At 30.3% G+C, this 19,760-nt stretch overlaps 2 protein-coding genes across 2 annotated transcripts; both read right to left on the bottom strand.

The window, feature by feature from the left end:
- Positions 1 to 1,171: 1,171 nt before the first annotated feature.
- LOC129913408 (endochitinase-like) lies at positions 1,172 to 2,579 on the bottom strand. The gene is made up of 3 exons (XM_055992047.1): positions 2,561 to 2,579; positions 1,388 to 1,518; positions 1,172 to 1,329 (listed from the first exon to the last, which is right to left on the bottom strand). The coding sequence occupies exons 1-3, from the start codon at positions 2,562 to 2,564 to the stop codon at positions 1,207 to 1,209; spliced, it is 258 nt and encodes an 85-aa protein (XP_055848022.1). The 5' UTR covers positions 2,565 to 2,579; the 3' UTR covers positions 1,172 to 1,206.
- Positions 2,580 to 10,600: 8,021 nt separating this feature from the next.
- On the bottom strand, positions 10,601 to 18,792 carry LOC129916513 (endochitinase-like). Its single transcript, XM_055996511.1, has 5 exons — positions 18,658 to 18,792; positions 11,791 to 12,409; positions 11,123 to 11,723; positions 10,907 to 11,056; positions 10,601 to 10,849 (listed from the first exon to the last, which is right to left on the bottom strand). The coding sequence occupies exons 1-5, from the start codon at positions 18,665 to 18,667 to the stop codon at positions 10,727 to 10,729; spliced, it is 1,503 nt and encodes a 500-aa protein (XP_055852486.1). The 5' UTR covers positions 18,668 to 18,792; the 3' UTR covers positions 10,601 to 10,726.
- Positions 18,793 to 19,760: the final 968 nt, after the last annotated feature.

The following is a 19,760-nucleotide window of genomic DNA, read 5'->3' as shown; positions in this document are numbered from 1 at the left end:
TTTAAAGTTGGCACCCCCAAACGTAAATTAAAAAAAAAAAACCTTCCCGGTTCGATTGCCCAAGGTAAGCCCAGAATAGCCCAAGATTTTTTATCGCTACCCCACTTTTAGTTCTAAAATTATAAAGGACTTTTTTTTTCACCTCAAAAATCACAAAAAACAATTTTTTTTTTTATTAAGTTAAAAATTGTTGCTTTTGCACTGTGGTGGTTCGTTTGCCCAGCGTGAGCCTAGGATAACCCAACTTTTTTTCCTTTATTCCATTTTAAAAAAACTTTTTTTCATATCAGAAAACGAAAAAATTATGATTTTTATTTCCTGTGAAAAAATCGTTAGTGCAAAACCGTGATTTATTTGCCCAAGGTTAGCCCAACTTTAATTTTCGCTATCCCACCCTTAGTTTGTATTCACCTAAAAAAAAAAGTACGCATACACCACACTGACCTTTGTAATTTAAAATTTAGAGTGTAGGCACTGCGCCTTAATTATTAAATAGTCATGTATAACTATTAAAATAGTTATATGTGACTATTTAAATTTTCAATAATGACTATTTGAAATAGTTATCCCAATTTTAAATATTTAAAAAGTTTTTTTCCTCTTTTTTCTCTGAGTGTAGTTTTAATCCTAATTGGTTGTAGTCCTTTAAAGGGCTCATCGTTATAGAATTTAAACTTTGAGAACTGATAGTTTTTTTTTAATTTCAGCTTTATATATATAGTTAAAGTAATTCTTAAATAATTCTTTAATTAAACCAAAACTCATAAATTGTTATTTGATATTTTTTAAGAACTAATTTAATTTTTTAAATTTAAGAAATTTGTATAAATTGATTTTTGTGTTAGTTTAAATTTATTAAAATCATATTTTCTCTCGAAAACGTTTGTTAAATAAACAAACAACGTTTATTTATATATGAGTATAAGAAAATATTCTTTATCTTTTATTTATTTAACATTCAGTCAGTTAGTCAAAAACTAGTTAAGAAAAAAGACAAGTTTGCAATGGATTTGGATCAATTTGGAAGTTTTAAATTGAGTTTATTGCTTTGAACAGTCAATATACATAAATAAAATAAAACTTCTCAAAATCAATGAATTACAATTTTATTCTATGAAATATAAAAAAAAAAAATACATTAAAAAATAAATACATATATAATATTTAAGAAAAGAAATTGTTAACATTACTTTAACATTTAAATATTTATTGTCGGCATTCTGGACGAGGATTATTTGCTGGCCAGTCGCAAAGATTTAATTTAGCGTTAAAATAGAGTTCAAGTGGGCAGTTTAACTCGGTTGCTCTGCCCATATTGCATTGGTAGAACTAAAAACAAATTACAAAAATCAATAAAAATTTTTTTTTAATCAACAAAAACACTCACCTTTCGGCAATTTTCGTGGGGCAGAAATTTAATATTGGGTCCACAAACAGGATTTGTTGCAAATACTCCAGGAACAATATAACTAGCCATCATGCTCAAAAGCAAGATCGGTAGGATAAGACGAATTAAAGCTGAAATGTAATAAAAGAGAAAAATTATTCCATTAAATTTCGATTTTATTGTGTACGAGAAAATTATAATTTTTCTGTGACATTTGCTCAAAATGATCAGCAGAAATTGAATAGCAGATACTGATAAAATTTGTTATAGCAACGAAAGTAATTGAAATGGTAAATTAGAAAATCAACCAAAAATTCTGTCCTGATCTTAAAAAGGCTTTAACAGAAATTTACAAACCAAAAACAAATCCATTCAAAATACATATAGGAAGTTATCACGGTGCTACAAAGGAGGAACTCTCGAAGTAAATAAATTTGCCGAAAGAATAGATTACACTGTGCTACAAAATAAAAGAAATTAAATACACCCGACAAGTAACATAATGTAGGCTGTTTATATGGTCGAATAATGCATACAAATATTTTTTTTACATTATTGGAACCCTCCAATTTTTTTTTTTTACAAGAAACCATTTTTACAGACTTTACGCGGTAATCTTTATATATCTTAGTCATTTTTCAAACAATTCTCAATATGTTATATGTTTTTGGAAAGAGCGTTCTCAAACCTTTTGAATGGTGTACATAATTCTATTGTTTAAACAAATAACGTGTAGGTTTTTATCCCATAAATCTTGAAAAAGTAATTTTTTTCTCAATTTTTTCAACTTTACCCATTTTTTATTGCACAATAAAACAAACAAAAAATAAAATTAGATAATATTCTATTTAGGTACAAATTGGTGTATTGTTTTATTGAATTTGACCAAAACTGCGGAATCTATGCTACTTTTTCGTAACTAGAAAATAAAATCAATAATTATTGATATCTCAATGAAATGAGATACAAATATCTGAACTACGGCGAATCAAATCGAAACTATTCCAGGCAAAAAAAATTTCAAATTTGTACAAATTAAAAATATGCATTTTAAGACATAATTTCTAAATTCAATATAAAACATCCAAAACACTTTTTTGACTTATCACAAATAATATCATTAAATTAATTTATTACCGATGAAAAAGTTTAAATTCAAAAGGGATCACTTACCCATTTTAATCTAGAAAGTCGACTTGAAGAAATGATTCTTTTGTCAATGAATTAATGGGGTTTTTATATCAAATTGATTTCTTTCAAGAATAGAGAAAAATTATATTTTTTAAATTTTTTGTAGGTATACCTACATACATACATATGTACATACATAGATTTGTTTTCGTCGTAAGTAAATAGTGTGTTCTTTTTGCGCAAAACACAAGTTGTTTAAATTTGTTTAAACATTAAGTTATGTACATAGTAGTGGAGTAACTAAAGCTCAAAAATTGGCAATATTAGGGAACCCGGCCGAACAGCTTAGATTTTGATGATCTTTTTTTTCAAACGTCGGTAATTAAAAATACTTTAAAGTCTATAGATTAAAAATAACCGGTGTTGCCGTGTTGATTTTTTAAATTTAATTGAAGATTTTTGTGAACAAAAACAAATTTTTTTCAAAAATTTTTCTTAAATTTCATAAATTAAATGATGCCAAAAGATTGTCTAGGAAATTCAAGGAAAAAAAATATATGGGAGTTAGGGACAATCTTCCATAGTTCAAGCGATAGATGCAATTTTCTTATTAATTGACTTCAAACACAAAAAAAAATATTTGAACACAACGGCAACACCTACAATATTCAAATATACATTTTTTAAAAGCTAGAAGCTTAGTTATATAATAAATTGTCACAACTCTAAAAACGTGAATTTCCAAGGTTTAAGATAGTTAAAATGATGGTGGTTGTCTAAAATTGGTTAAAAGTGTGTTTCCTATTCTAAAAATTAAGTAAATAATAAATATACTCGTTCTATTCTCCTTAAATTGGTTTATCGTCTCTATTGAAAAATGAAGATTTTTGAGTTGTGACACTTTTGTAGTACATGTGCGATATGTAAAATTAAAATTAAGTTAATTGAATGAACGGCTTTTGAAAGAATGGTAATTGAACTCCGATTTTTGAAAAAAAAAATTATTGAAAAACTTTTAACATGTCGTTTTTTAAACTTGCATTTATTTTCAAATTTTTTTGGCCGCATTTATTATGATTTCAAATTATAAAAGGAAATGTCAATATGTATTACGGTTTATGAAAAAAATTAAAAAGTATTTCATTTTCGAAGAACTTTTTTTAATAAAAGTTTTGAAAAAAAGTGTAACTTATTTTTTTTTTTAAGTTCAACATCTAAACATAAAACTATTTTTTATTCATTTAATAACCCTTACTGTTGAAAGTTAAATAGCAAAAATTTAAAGTTCCTATTTACCACAGTCTTTGAGAAAATTAATTATTTCAATGCAAAAATTCAGTTTTAATAAAAAAATACCATTGAAATTGAAGTAATTTTTCATTTTTTTTTTCAAAAGTGTGGTATATTTTACCTTTTTTGCTTCGAAATTCAACTGATAATATTTATGGATACAAATTTTTTTAAATAAATTCATATTTTATTAGAAAAAATTTGGAAAAAAGTCATTTTAAATTTTTCTAATAACATTTTTTTTTAAATTCTGAGTTTGAGGACCATTTTTTCAAAAAGTCTTGATTAAATTTAGTGGATTTAAATTTAAGAGATAAGAATGAGCTTCTGGCTTTTTAAAAATGTATTTTAAAATATTGTAGGTGTTGCCGTTGTTTTCAAAATATATTTTTTGTGTTTGAGGTCAGAATGTTAGAAAATTGCATTTATCGCTTAAACGATGGAAGATTGTCCCTTACTGCCTTTTATATATTTTCCTTAAATTACCTATAGAGAATCTTTTGCTATCATTTGTTTTATGAAATTTAAGCAAACAAAATGGTTTTGTTAAAAAAAAAATTAAATTTTAATTTTAAAAAACAATACGGCAACACCGGCAATTTTTAATCTATAGACTTTAAAGTATTTTTAATTACCTACGTTTGAAAAAAAAAATCGTCAAAATCAGAGCTGTTCGGCCGGGTTCCCTAATAATTTGCTTTAGTTACTCTACTAATAGGTAAAAACAAAGAAATAAGAAAGTTTCAGACAGTTTAAAACCTAACCATTTTCATATTATTTTTTTTTTTAACTTTCCTCTCAACCATAAGCTATTTGGCGGGATGTAAGGGATCCAGCGTTTCTGTTGAATATGTTTGAAAGGTCGCTAAAATAGTAGCTTTTAGGATAAAAAAAAAGTCGCAAATTATAAAAATGGAAAGTCGAAAAAGTCGCTACATATTTGGAAAAAAAAGTCGCTCAATCGTTAAAATCGTTTTTACAGAGAAAAAGTGGTTGTCTGTAAAGTCGGTTTACGGACGATATCTAATTTTACGTGATAACGTCATAAGAAAACAGGTTGTGTGCTTTTGTTAAAAAAAAAAATGATCAAGCCATTCTTAAATTTTTACAATGCGTAAAAATTATAAACAAAATTTATTAAAAACAATAATTTTTCATGAAAAAAGCAAAAACAAAAATTATATATTTTTTCTTCTACACCAATGAATCATTTTTTTTTTTTATCAACAACCTATAAAAAATTTTGTATCATCTGAAAGCTTATTATTTCAGCTCAAAATATTTATATCGACCATGTGTGTGCGACATATACAAAAAGAGCTAGGATTTTTTAAACCCAATCAGTTTTCATCATAAAAAACCAAAAATATCAATCTTTTTTATCTTCTCATGTCATTAAATCAATTTTTTCCTCTGAGAACCTATATTAAATTTTATATCATAAAAAAGCTTATTATTTCACCCTTTATATGACGCTTCAATCATATTTTTTCGATGCCTACAAAAAAAGTTAGAATTTTTTAAAGCCAACCATGTCGAAATTTCAAACTGAGAATACGGTACCTACTTCCTACACTGTTGACTGGTCATGGGCAACAGATCTCCACAGGTGTTTTGAGGTATTTCTGAAGTTTTTTAATTTAACATTGTGTAGCTTGTATTAAATGTAACGTTATGTTCCGTTGTGCTCAGTAAAGTTAAATTAATTTTATCTGCTCTAGATCAAAAGAAAGAACGTGGTGAAAAATAAGACTTTATTTTACCGTTATCTCAAAATTGTAACTACAAAATTGATTAAAATTTTGCACAAATAAAGTGCTGTCTATTATATATCTACGGTATAAATTTCATACATTTATCTGTTGAAGAAAAAAAGATACAAATAAAAAACGATTAAAAACGGTCAAAAAACTTGGGACAAAAAAACTTGTTTTTCCCGTTATGCGGTCAAAAATCATTTTAAAATACCAAGTTTTTGCGCATGCATGCGCACGGTTATAGACTACATATTTTATAAGTTTGACCCAAAATAAGTAGATGTTTTTCAAAAATTCATATTTCGAAACGGAGAAACTTAGAAAAAATCCGTATTTGACCCCTAAATTTTTTTTAATCTTTTGAATGACGTTTTTCAAATTGTCAAAAAAAATTCCTCTACCTATAATCACTACTTTGTCAAAGGTCTTGTTATGTTATGTTTTAGTTTTAAAAAACCATTTGTAACTTCATTTTGAAATGTTTTAGTTTTTTTCAAAAAATTCAACTCTTTACAAAGTTGCGTTTAGAAAATAGCCAATTTTTTTCCAATTTAGTTTTACCCCTATTTACCCTATTAAATGACGGAATTTTTAAAATTACTTCAGTTATATTCAACTTTAGGTTAATAATAAGTAAGCTATAGAGAATATCTAGAGGATTTTGGTATCTCTAATACTTTATTTTTAATTTTTAATTGAAATTTTTGCCGCACTGAGAAAAATTTTAAGTAGAACGCGAGAAAATGGCTTCACTTTTTTGTGGTGTTTTTGTTATCAGTTTAAGCATATTTTTTAGTTTTAAATTTATATACACTCTTCTTAAATCAGACAAATAATCTTATAAGCACTTAAGCAGTATTAAAATTAATTGGAAATATTAGATTTTGAAAAAAAAAAAAAATTAATAACGATTAAAAAGGTTTTGATTTCTTTGTTCTTATTTCTGATAGATATTTTTATGAGGACTTTTTTTGTCAAAGCAATTACAAAAAATTTATTATAAATGTGTGTTTACTAGAGCAATTTTCTAATTCTCAAAAACTCATTTATATCCAATAGCTGTAAAAAATCATTTTTTTTTAAATGCATTTGTTTTCCATTACAAATTTAAAAAAAAAAAATATTTATTGCAAATAATAAAAAATTGCATTAAAAAAAATTATTACAAATAAGAAAAATGTTCTGCATTGAAAAAAAAAATCAATGCAAAATGTGTGCATTAAATATTTTTTTTTATATTCGTCGAATTTCTTACAATTTTGACCATACATCAGCTATGTCAACTATTAAATTGAACCTAATGTATGGTCAAATAGTCAGTTGCAATTAATACTTTTTTGTTGCAAAAGCATTTATATAATTTAATTATAAGCCAAAAATACAATTTCGAATAAAATAAATCTTGGTTAAAAAAAAAAAAATAATAATTTTTTTTTAATCGAATTTACAAAAATGAGACATTGAATTTTTTTGGCAACTTTGTCTTTAGGTGTTGATAAATAATTGCTACAAAATGGCGTACCAATAGATATTATTTAAAAAAAAAAAATTTTTATAAAAAATAATTTTTCTTAAAAACAGATCTTGAAAATATTATTTTTTTTAAAATGCATCTCAGTAAAAAAAAAAATTAAATTTAAGGTATATTTGTTTTGCAACTCAATTTGATAAAAGATGATGTTTTTACCCTTGAAACATGAATTTTATGATTTTTTTATTTATAATTTTTTTTTTGTTTCATATTAATTACCAAATTTGTATATAAAAAGTCTTAAATATTTGAGGAACATAAACTCTAAGAGCAAGTTCGTGGCATATATCGCCCTCATCAGCGAGACCAACGTGACACGGAAAAATAATATTGACATCGTTGGATTTAACACCTTCCGACAGGACAAAGCCGAGAACCGCAGAGGGACTGCAATTTTTGTAAAGAAAAATATAAGCACCATTGAAACCATCATCAAAGGACTCTCGACTAGTGAAGCTACTGCCGTAATCTTAAACCTAGGAAGAGATGAGACACTCACCATAATAAGAGTGTACTTCAAATGCAATTCCACGGCCAAAAACATCCAGAGCGACTTACAGACCCTCAACGGCACACTCTCGAGAAGCACTTATGGACTCATCGGCGGTGATTTCAATGCTAGACATCACCTTTGGATGGATACAACAATCAACACTGAAGGGAAGGCAATATCCGACTGGTTGGATTTCAACAGTGCCCAACACTCGTTAGTTGTAATTTCTCAACCGAAACCAACCTACCTAAGAACACCTTCAACATTGGACTTCTTCTTAGTAACATCAAATTTTGTGCATATTCATCCTGATTTCTGCAACTTTATCTGTTCAACAGTATCCAGCGACTCGGACCATGAAGCAGTTCAGCTCAGTATTAAGCTTCATCAGCCCATCAACTTAGTGACACAACCAGCGGAAAACTTCATCAACTATAGGAGATTGGATATAGACAGGCTGCAGAGAGAGGTTGAACAATCCATCACTTTCCCACCACACAACAGAAATCTCCAGAATGTTGAAATTGATGCTGCTATTGATTCTCTGGAAACGGCAATCACAAGTGCACTGGACAATCAAAAACAGCCGAAGACATCAAAGGACCGCTACCAACATCTTCCAGTACACGTGCAAAATTTATACGCACACAGACAGCGGTTAAGAAAACGCCTCCAAAGGATCCACAAGCGGGACTTAAACACATCAAATGCCAACTACCGGACAGTGTGGAGTGAGCTGCAGTGCACCAACATCATGCTCCGTAACGCCATTCAACACTTCAACAACACACAGTTCCAAAAGAGACTGCAGTCAATAAAGCCCGGACCTGATGCCTTCAAGAATATCAACCGAATTGTTGGACAGAAGTCACCAATGCCGGAAGTTATTAACACCAACAGTGGAGAAGCAACAACATCTCAGGAAAAAGCAGAAGCATTTGCAGCCCACTTCGAAGGTAACTTCACACCGAACCCTTCCGCAGACCCAGTCTTCTTACAGGAAATGGAAGCATCCATCCGAAGGACCTTAGTACCTAACATCGATGTAGCAACATTCAGCAACACCAATCCCGCAAGTGATCCAGTTGACAGCCCAAACCTGAGCACCCCAGAAGAGATTGCCGAAATAATTAGCCTATCCAAACCTAAGAAATCAGCCGGACCGGATGGCATTTCCAACTTCGTCATTAAGAGGCTCCCGCAGACAATATTAATCTTCTTAACCATTATCCTCAACAACTGCATCAACAACAGCTACTTCCCGCAGAAATGGAAAACTGCAAGAATCGTGGCAATTCCTAAGAAAGGTGCGAGGGACATTATATCTAATTACAGGCCAATTTCTCTTCTCAACAACCTAAGTAAGCTCTTGGAAGAGCTGACACTGAGGAAGCTCAAGAAGTTTTGCAGCGATTTCAACATTATCCCAGACATGCAGTTCGGCTTTCGGGAGAAGCACTCCACACTGCATCCGCTCATGAAGTTCCACCAAGACATCACCTCAGCTTTGAACAACCATCAAGTTACCGTCGCATGCTTTCTGGATGTCGAGAAAGCATTTGACAGCGTATGGATAGAAGCCCTTATCCATAAACTTCATTTACTAGGCTTCCCTGTAGCACTAATAAAAATCATTTTTTCTTTTCTTTCTTCTAGGAACTTCTTCGTACAAGTGGAGAATAGAAAATCATCAATGAAGTGCATTAGAGCTAGAGTTGCCCAAGGCTCAAAACTTGGTCCCTTCCTCTATAGTATCCTGACGTCAGACCAGCCGCTTGCAAGTGAGTGTGAGAACCTGCTTTACGCTGACGATTCGCTCACATACTACAAGTCCGTCTCGCCAACGATAGCTGCCAGGAAAGTTGAAGCTCACATTCGAAAACTGTATGAGTTCTACAGTAAATGGGGTATCCGGATCAACTCATCAAAATCGGAATTACTGTGCTTTAGATGAACAGGAGGACGAAGCATTCGGTCAGCTGCAAACTGTAGGAGCATCACACTTACACTACCTGATGGTACTAAATTGGCAGCCAAAAGCAACGCGAAGTATTTAGGGATCAACTTTAACTAGCTCCTGAGGTTCAAACTTCACTCTAGGTCTGTCCTGAAAAAAACCAACTACGCCTTCCATCGCCTTCACCCCCTGATGAAGAGAAGAAACGGATTAAGCCAACCAACGAAACTCCTGATCTACAAGCAGCTTCTACGACCTGTCATCGCCTATAGCTTTCCGGTATGGTATACCATTTCCAAGACAGCCATGAAGGAACTTCAAATTTTTGAGAGGAAAATCCTGAGGATCTGCACCGGACTTTACTTCGATCGACAGCGACAAAAATACTACAGCAACGAGCGACTTTACGAGGAAGCAAACATCATGACGTTGGAAAAGTATCTGCTGCAATCTGCAAAGAAACTTGTCGGAAGCATCGCCAACCACCCCAATCAGCTGATGAGAAGCATGAGAAAACAACAACGACATCCCGAACCCAGATACCTTAGTGCTTTGGATATTCTGGATGAGCACATAATCCCAACCGACAACGAGGAAGTAGTTTACTTTTACGCCGATACGCAATCGGCCTACTACCGCGGCTAAATGCCATACCACCCAACCCACCATTATCAATACCACAACTGGACAACCGGGACGGAACACCCCGAGGATAACCTAGTCAGCAGACTTGTAAAATTAAGCCTATTCATGTACTATATTTATATATATTTTATCTTTTATCCATTGTATAAGGTTAGGCCCCATATGTGCCAACAAATTTTAATATCAATCAATGTATCTTATTAGAAATAAGTTAAGCTTAAGTCAATTGTATATAGTATGTTCAATAAAACAAAATTGAAAAATTGAATTGAAGTTCGTGGCATATATGTAGTCAGTCTTAACATTCAGTGAACAAAAAACTAGCATTAAAAAAGACAAAAGCTTTGGGTTTAATTAGGTTGTTTAGCACAGACTTTTATTAAAATGAACTTTCAATATAAACAAAATGTATCAAAACAAAATTAATTAAAAGTGCTATCAAATTAAAAAAAAATTACATAAAAAATAAATTAAATTTTAGACAAAAAAAAAATGTATTAATTTAATTATTTACATTACTCTAACATTCGAATATTTATTGTCGGCATTCTGGGCGAGGATTATTTGCTGGCCAATCGCAAATATTCACTTGAGCGTTAAAACTAAGTCCAGGTTGACAATTCATCTCGACTGCTCTTCCGTAAACGCATTGGTAGAACTAAAAAAAAATTACAAAATTAATAAAATTTTTTCCAAATCAACAAAAAAACCGCACCTTTCCGCAATTTTTATGGGGAGCAAAGGAACTTGATGAACAATCAGGCAATGGCATATTAGAAGTTGGTTGTGGTTTTGTAGGTGCCACGGGAGCAGGTTTCGTTGGGCTTACTTGAGGAACATTAGGAAGTGGTGAAGAAATTGGATTCTAAGAAAAAAATTTATCAATTTATAAAAGCTTTATGATAATAAAAAACACCCTGTTTACACTTACTCTTGATGGAGTTGTTGCAGATACTCCAGGAACAGTGTAGCTAGCCATATTCTTAGCCATAACTGACACCAAAGGATTCTTAGGCCCACAAGTACCTTGGAAATCGTCCAAATCAATAGCCCATACCATTCCTCCTCTATAACCCTTTTGCTTGATGAAATCCATTTTTGCTTGAACGGACTTTTCATCTTCGTATCCTACCCATTGGTTACCCTTGTAAGCATATGGTACTTTTCCATCATTATCCCAATTCCTAGTCCATCCCTGGTCTTTGCCGCAAATTTCATAATAAGCCAAAAGACCTCCCTCGCCTGTAAACGCTCCAGCAGATCCACTTCCAACTGTTGGAATAGTTGCACCTAAAATTTTGTTTTGGCTTGCGCTAGCAAGTGTAAAAGATCGACCATAGAATGGAATTCCAACAACAAGTTTATTAGCTGGACAGCCCAGCTTCTCCCAGTTGGCCAAGACATCATGGACATTAAGTGCTAAGTAATCAGCTGTTTCATATGGTTTTTTAAATAATGGACTGTGTACGTCAGCAAATCCGGTCCAGCTTCCGCGCAAGTCATAGGTCATGATATTAAAGAAATCTATAGACCTGAAGAAAATAATTGACAAGGTTAAAAAAAGTACTTAGTGACATATTATATTACTTTGAAACCTACTTGGATAATGCTGGAATATCGTAACCATCTTGAAGCCTATTAGGTGCTGCTCCGGTAGCCATGGTAAGTTCCCATCCTCTTCCTTCACGATCGAATGCAGCTCTAAGTTCTTCCACCAATTTGACAAAGTTCGCCTTATCAGCTGGAGCACCACCACGATCTCCTGCTCCAGGATATTCCCAATCAAGATCAAGACCATCGAAATTGTATTGTTTTAAGAAGGCAACAATGCTTTGAACAAATGCAGCTCTTTTGTTTTTGTCAGCACTCATGTCAGAGTATTTCTTAGCACCTTCATTCCAACCTCCAATAGCAACCAGTGTTTTAAGGTTAGGATATTGGTTCTTCATGTTTGCAAAATTAAGGAATCCTTTTCTGTTAACATCAAGTTCTTGGTCGAGAATTTGAACTTGACTGTTGGCTGCATTTAAACCAATGAATGAATATATCCCATGGGTACACGTTTCAGCGGGGAAGTCTTTGATTCCGTAGCTTCCTTTTCCTGGGCGATAAACAGCCCAGTTGCTGAAGTAACAGACAACAACACCTTTGTTTGCATTTTGTGCTAGAGCTGCTGAGATGCTCAAAAGCAAGATCGGAAGGATAAGATGAATGAAAGCTGAAATTTAATGTTAAAATAAAAATTTATTGCATTATTTCGATTTTTTTGTGTATAAGAAAAATTTAATTTGTTTGTTTTAAAATTGCTTAATTTATTATTTCATACATTCCTGTATCCAATGACTCTTTTGGTAAAAAGAATTCGAATGTATGTACTGCTAAAAGATTTTTTTTGAGTACATGGACGGGAATATAAAAACTAGCATTTAAATTAAATTAAATTTTTTAATTTAATTCGTAAAAAAAAATCGAACTCGAAATAACAATTTTACATTGCGATAATGGAGAATGCCAAAAAAGTGGGTCCGGCAATTCTGTCTGTTTGTCCGTCTGTAAGTACCTCCTAAGCTACTGGTGCGATTTTCATCCAACCTTGATAGTTAACAGTTTTGGGTTATTCCCTAGTGGACAAATTGAATTTTGTTTAGGACCAAAAATAACGGTATACCTGTCATATAACGGAAATAGAAAAGTTAATTTATTTCAAAGCGGCTTTGACGATTTTAATTAAAATTTTTCTGTTTAGTGTTACACATAAGAGCCTTTTTTTGAATTAAAAAAATAGAACGTTTTTTTTTTTATTCCTATGAATTTCTCGCAAACGACAAAGCAGATTTCAACTAAAATTATAATACAGAAACGTTAAAATAATCGTTTTTATTATAAAAAATATTTCAAATTATTTTTTTGAAAAATCAATTTTTTTTTAAATAGTTGATAAATTTTATTGAAACTTCGTTTTTATGTGTTGAAAAATATTTTCTTAAAAATGGCATAACTTTAAAAAAAAAACCAGCACTTGCTCACAAATCAAGTTGAAAATTATAAAAAAAAACAAGTTGGATTTAAAAAAATAAGTCTACTGTCTATAAAAGTTAAACTTTTGGAATAAAACAAATAATTTTTAAATAAATTTATTTACTATACCTGCATTTAATGTTGTCTTGATAACTGACTTTTTCATAAATCAATTTCAATGAACATTAACGATTAAATTTTAGAAAATTTTCAAAAATCATTTTTAGATTTGTGAAAAAAAGCTTACCTAAATATATTTTTTAATAATCTTATAATCATTTTTACCAAAAAAAAAAAACAAAAACGAATTCCTTTTGATAAACTTACTTTTAATCACTTTTTATGAGCTAAATAAAATTCTTTTGATTTTATTTCAACATTTTATTAATAAATACCATTTAATTTTTAGATAAATCAAAGAAAAAATAAAAGTTTTAAAATTTTGAAAAAAAAAATTCATTACCGTTTTTCTATATTTTTCTTTTTTTTTTTTAATTTTTGATTTTTCTTTGATTTATCTGAAGGCCTATTTTGATAGTTTTTCCAAATTGATCTCAAATGTAAGAAAACATTTTTTTAACAAAGCAAACTTAATTTATTTGTATAGAGTATTAAATGAAATTTTTAAATGTATCCTTGAATTTTCTGTAGATAAAGTGATCCGTTGTGGAGATACTGATAGTCAAAGTCAAAAGTGTGTTTTTGGTCTGATGACTGATATTGCAGTTTAAAAAAAAATAAAAAATAAAAATAAATAGCTTTTCTAAAAATAATAATCATTTTATCAGAACAAATTTTACCACTTTTTTTTAAGAGAAAAACAAAAAAATTGGAGAATTTTGTTTTTTTGAACAGTTCAAATTTCCGTTCAAAATTTAATATTTGGTCTTTCTCATGCTGTTTTGTCATGATGCGATCATTTTTTGCTGAGATACAGCCTATCGAAAATCACTAAAAAAAATCACGAATTTTTTGTGTTCCTTTTAAATTCTTGGGCTAGGTTACTATTGAGATATATTTGAGGCATTTCCGATGCGTCTTATTTCACAAAAAAAAAAAAATCAAAAATATGTAAAATAAAAGACTAAGTTCCTTTTCTTTTTTTTTATGAATTTAACAAAACACATTGCACGAATTTGAAAAAAAAAAAAAAAAACACAAAAACACTTTTTGTCACTAACCAAAAAAAAAACAACCTTCACTAAATTATCAATATTACTTTTAAAATAGTTAAATCTTCAAAGGATCACTTACCCATCTTAGTCTAGTAAGTTGGCTTTGCGAAATGATTCTTTTATCTAAGAACTAATGGGGTTTTTATATCAATTGATTTCTTTGATGGAAATATTCTTTTAATAGGTAGGCTAGGTATACATAAATTTGTTATTGTCGTATGTAAACAGTGTGTTATATTTTTTTGTGAAGAACAAGTTGTTCAAATTTGTTTTAACATTTAGTTATGTATCAACAAAGACGTAGGTATATTATTTAAAGCGAAAAATGTTGATATTATATTTTTAAAATTTAGTGTTTTAATTTACCTATGTATGTACCTGTACCTGTACCTGTACCTGTACCTGTACCTGTATTGTTGCTGGCTGCTGTTATTACTTATTTCAATAATTTATACACTACTCACAATTACTACTACATCGATAATTTGATTTTTGGCCCTCAACTATTCCAGTGTTTCATAAGTAAGTTGACGGAATAGTGGGGTCTTTACCGTTTTCTGTTGAAACCAAACTTTTATCATGTTATCCATTTTCTCATGATAAAGTGGATACTAATGTTAATTCCTCGCAGGATGCAAGAGAAGAGTGTACAACACAACGCATGTGTTTCGATTCACTGAATCCGAACTTAAGGTCTCGTTTGACCTCATCAGGTCCTGGTTTTAAATATAACTATTGCAAAATACCCCTTTTTTTTAGGTTCACTAAAAACCTGTACTTTTACCAGACCAACAGACCTCGGATTCGGATTCAGCGCCAGGGTTGAGGGCTGCCATAATTGCGAAAGAACTAACCGCTAAAATTTTTTGATATTTTAGTATGATATATATAATTAAAATGTGTCTTTTATATACATGTTATTGGACATCTGCAATTCGTTTAGTTTTCAAAATATTTAAATTTTTGTCCAAAATGAGTTTGCCGTATACGCCATGAAAATCAGAAGTTTCTTTTATTCATATACACGTACTTCAAAAAAAAAAAACATAACGTACGTCAAAACAATTCTCAAAATTTTCTTGCATTGCATGAAAAATTTGACGTAAATGCCAAAATTTCTTGTTTTTGTCAAAACAATAGTGAATATCTCGGCAACGAAAAAAGATAGAAAAAAACGGATAGCATATTTGAAAAGAGCAACTTCGACTGTTCAAAAAATACGACTAGTTCAAAAAATGCAATTTGGCGTATACGGCACACGGTTGTCCAAAATGACTTATCTCGTTGCAAAATTCATAATTTTTTAACGGATTGAGTTAGCGGTACAATTTTTGTTTTTATTTGAAGGACATTTCTAGGGCTGTTATACCAATGAATTTCAATAAAATTATTTCACAGGGTGTTTCGGAATCATCGGCCAAAAACAGATTTTCTTTAAAAAAAAAAAGTTTAAATTAAAATTGGTATGCCATTTTGTAGAAATCACTAATCCACATTTCAAAATTTTTTTAAAAATCCAAAATTATTTTTTTTTTTAAATTTTATTTTTGGCTTATATTTGAGTTATATAAGTGCTTCTTCACAAAAAGTTTCGTTGAAATCGAATAAGCCGTTTCGGAGAATATCGGATTTAAAAAAAAACCGTTCTATGGTAGGTACCGTTAATAATGATTTTCCAAAAAAATTTTTTTCATTAAAAGATAGACCTTGTTTTCAAACTTACATTTGAATTTTTAAACAAAATCGTTGGAGCAGTTTCTGAGCAATTACAGCTTTACTGAAATTGGTGTATGACAAGTACCGTTATTTTTGGCCCAAAAAAATTAATTCCAAAAACCCCTCTGGAGGGTCTCCAAAAAATGCTACATACCAAATTTGAAGTCAATCGGTCCATCCGTTTAGGCTGTAGATCCTTATACAGACAGACAGACAGACGGACTTCCGGGACCAACTTTTTTGGCATTCTCTATAATCGTAATATCATGGAAAAGTGTAATCTGTATCGTATCAAATTAAGGGTATGTTATTGCATGAACATTTATAGACATAGGGTTACAAAATTGAACACGTCATAGAGTTACCGTTGGCTTCTTCAGATTGATAAACCAATACCTAATCTTTTTTATCAAAAAAAACAAAACCGAATTCTATGGCTCGAAATTTGGATTTTTGGTTTATTCACGGATGGTATACATTAAAAACTGGGACCACACTGCAGGCACCAGCTTTCGAATACAAAAAGAATTTTCAAAATTGGTTCACCCAGCCCTAAGTTCATCCTTTTTGAAAGAAGGAAATAATTAAGGCCGTGTGCGAATTGCGTTAAAATGTTGGTTAAAATTTGACGTTTGGTTAATATTTGACACTAGCGTCGTGAATAAAATGGGTTAAAATTTGGTTAAAGGGAAAATTTGTCGTTTCTTAAGATAGAAAGATCAAGATAGATTTGAAATTAATTTTTGTTATAATGCGTTGATATTTTAAGAAATTTAAAAGTAATTATACAAAGTACTTCCTCAAATTATTTTTATTCATCTTGACAAATTGAAAATAATCGTGGTAGAAATTTAAACTAACATTTTAACGCAATTCGCACACTGCCTAAGAAGTAAATCAGCACAAACCAATTAGTACGAAAAGAATGTATTTCGGAGTGGAAGAAATTTCTGAACAGGTAGCTAATGCAAAACGCAAGACAAACTTTTCAGGAAATGTGAGTGACTAACAAAAACTAGGGTGTGCAGCTATTTCCACGAAATTTTCCAAAGGTGAAGACAGAGTTGTAAATTTTACATTGTAAATGAGCTGTTTATAAGGATATACTCTCTGACAGCTTAACCTAATTTCAATGAAGTACATAACAAGAAGAAGTGAGTGTGTTAGTAGGTAAAAACTCTAAGAAAGAAAAAGTTATATTTGTAGACGCAATACCCTTTGAGCTCTGGAAAAAAAAAATGTTGGCCATCAAGTCCATATGACTCATTCTTCTCACATCTAAGTTTATTGGCGGTGACCAAGCGGCGTTTTCAGTGGAGAGAATCTTCAATAGGTTAAATTGTCATTCAACTTGTATGCATCAATGATACTATCATTTTATATTGTTCTAAAACTTTCTCGAAAGGAAGACTCATCACTTATGTATAGGTACTTTCGGATATGCAGATTTCAGTTCCTTAGAAAAAAATGCAAATGTCATTTTCCTGTGGTTCCAAAAACAAGCTTGAATCACTAAATGTCAGACTTTTACAATGAAGACATAAAATTGTTACTTCTGATAAAACGTGATACAGAATAAGATGATGATGAATGGTTATAAATTAAAATAAATTGTTGATTTTGTAACTCTATTTTTGGTTGTTCTAAATTAATGAATTCTATTTTCAAGTTAGAATAAAAGATTGAATATTTAATCACGCATAATTTGATAGTTTTGGATACATCTTATCAATAGACAAAATACGTAATTAAGTGATTCATAAAATGAAAATGATCTACTGATAGCCTTTCGGGAGTAAAACCGCAGTTGACGCAGTGAACTGTATAAATCCGTATTTTTATATTTTCAGGATTGACTACGTCAGGTGAATCTGAGTACTGGGTGACTTCATTTCATGTAAACAAATTTTTAGCGGGCGTAAATCATTAAACTGTAAATTTATTTGCATCTTAATGTTGGTGGTTGACGTATTGGCCAGAATCAAAACACTACAGTCTATCAATTTAAATGAAAAACTACAAAAACTACAAAATCTTAATCAAATTCAAGAATAATTTAACATTATTATAATCGAAGTTCAATACTTTCTATGTTTTAAAATCTAATTTTATAATATTGCTCGATCATTGTATTAGCCAATTGATCATTGGTTAACTTTTGTTCAAGTCAAACCACATGGTTTGTGATTTTATTGCGAATATAATAGTATTTGATGTCAAGATGCCTCATTTGTTCGCTTACTTTTGAGTCTTTAGCAGTTTTAATGAGACGTGAAATGAAAAAAAAAAATGTTTCTTAAAATTCTTTGGTAAAATCTGTGGTATCTATTTTTTTTTTTTTTTTGTAAATATTTCAAAATTCAAAAATTGAAGCCTTGAAAAAGACGTTTCAATTAATCACACCCGAAACGTCGACGAAATATTATTAAAAAACAAGATAGACACTTAGGATCATAATTTTGATTAAAAAAAAGGTCACGGAAATAGGATAAATTAGAAAAAAACATTTTTGTTTGTGTAAATTATTTAGTTTTTAAAAACAGTTTTATTTTTTTACCTTGCAACATGCTTTCTCAGTAGCTCTGTAAAATTCGATAATGCTCAATATTTTTGAATGAAGTGGTCGATAGCTCGATTTTTCCTAAAAAAATATACAATATTTACACTACTTTGTTTAGGGCTAATAGTTGAATGAATAGGAAAAGTTTCAAGATCAAGAACTAGAGAGTAGTATCACTATGCCTCATTTTGATAAATCTTGTCACAATATCAATTTGTATTGTGTGTACCCAAGTAATTGTGTATTTCCCGTATTTCAAATTATTTTACAATATTTGATAACGAGAGTAGCATGCAACTTAACTTAGATAAATCTTATCAAAGTAGTTAACCTAGCACCTTTACTTTATTTATGATTGGAGAATATAATTAATATTGTGTTTTTCTTGTTAAGATTTTTGAAGTTATACTTCTTTTCCTGCTTTTATATCAAACATGTACCTATTCTAACCTGCAAAATTTTTAAAAGTCAAGTTCATATGATTACGAAAAAATTTTGATAAAAGGGAATTTTTGGGAATGAGAAGTAGGTATAACTTCAATCGGGTGTATATATTGTGTACACACATTCTTGTTGTTTTGACTAGTTTTATACTCTATCCACTGGCGGATCCAGAACTGGTTTATACTTAAAGCAAATCAAATTATAAGAGTTGTTAAAATATATGAATAATAACAGAAAGAACTTGGGTGAAACTCTTGTCTATTTCTGGCTGAAAATGCGAATTTTATTGTTTTTTGTATCCTTTCCCCATGAAAAGCTCCACCTCACAAATAAATAAACGACTATTTGTTGATGGGTAAACACGAATGTTTTTTCGATTTAAAAAAAAGTGAATTTTCTAAGTGTTTTTTTTTTAACTTCAAAGTGATTTTGGTGAAAGATTTTGATATGGACATCAACAATCAAGGTATGAATGGTATTCTAAAAAAAGAATTAAATATATATGTAACTCTATTTTTTCATACGGAGGGATTGAAGTTCACAATTAAAAAATTTGCACCTTTTTCGTTGTTTTTTTTTAACATTAGTGTTTTTAAAATAGCGCAACACTCCACAACATTGCCTTTATATTATTGAACTGCTGGATATGTAGAACA

Source organism: Episyrphus balteatus, chromosome 3, assembly GCF_945859705.1.
Source record: "Episyrphus balteatus chromosome 3, idEpiBalt1.1, whole genome shotgun sequence".
Taxonomy (NCBI): Eukaryota; Metazoa; Arthropoda; class Insecta; order Diptera; family Syrphidae; genus Episyrphus; species Episyrphus balteatus.
Note: the sequence above shows the minus strand (reverse complement) of the source record. Positions and strands in the feature narration are given on the sequence as shown.

Bases quoted from the DNA above. Each gene is read 5' to 3' on its own strand.
- LOC129916513 (XM_055996511.1), bottom strand. The intron at 11,724-11,790 runs GTAGGTTTCAAA...TATTTTCTTCAG, and splicing joins GATATTCCAGCATTATCCAA to GTCTATAGATTTCTTTAATA. The intron at 10,850-10,906 runs GTGCGGTTTTTT...ATTTTTTTTTAG, and splicing joins CCCATAAAAATTGCGGAAAG to TTCTACCAATGCGTTTACGG.
- LOC129913408 (XM_055992047.1), bottom strand. The intron at 1,330-1,387 runs GTGAGTGTTTTT...ATTTGTTTTTAG, and splicing joins CCCACGAAAATTGCCGAAAG to TTCTACCAATGCAATATGGG.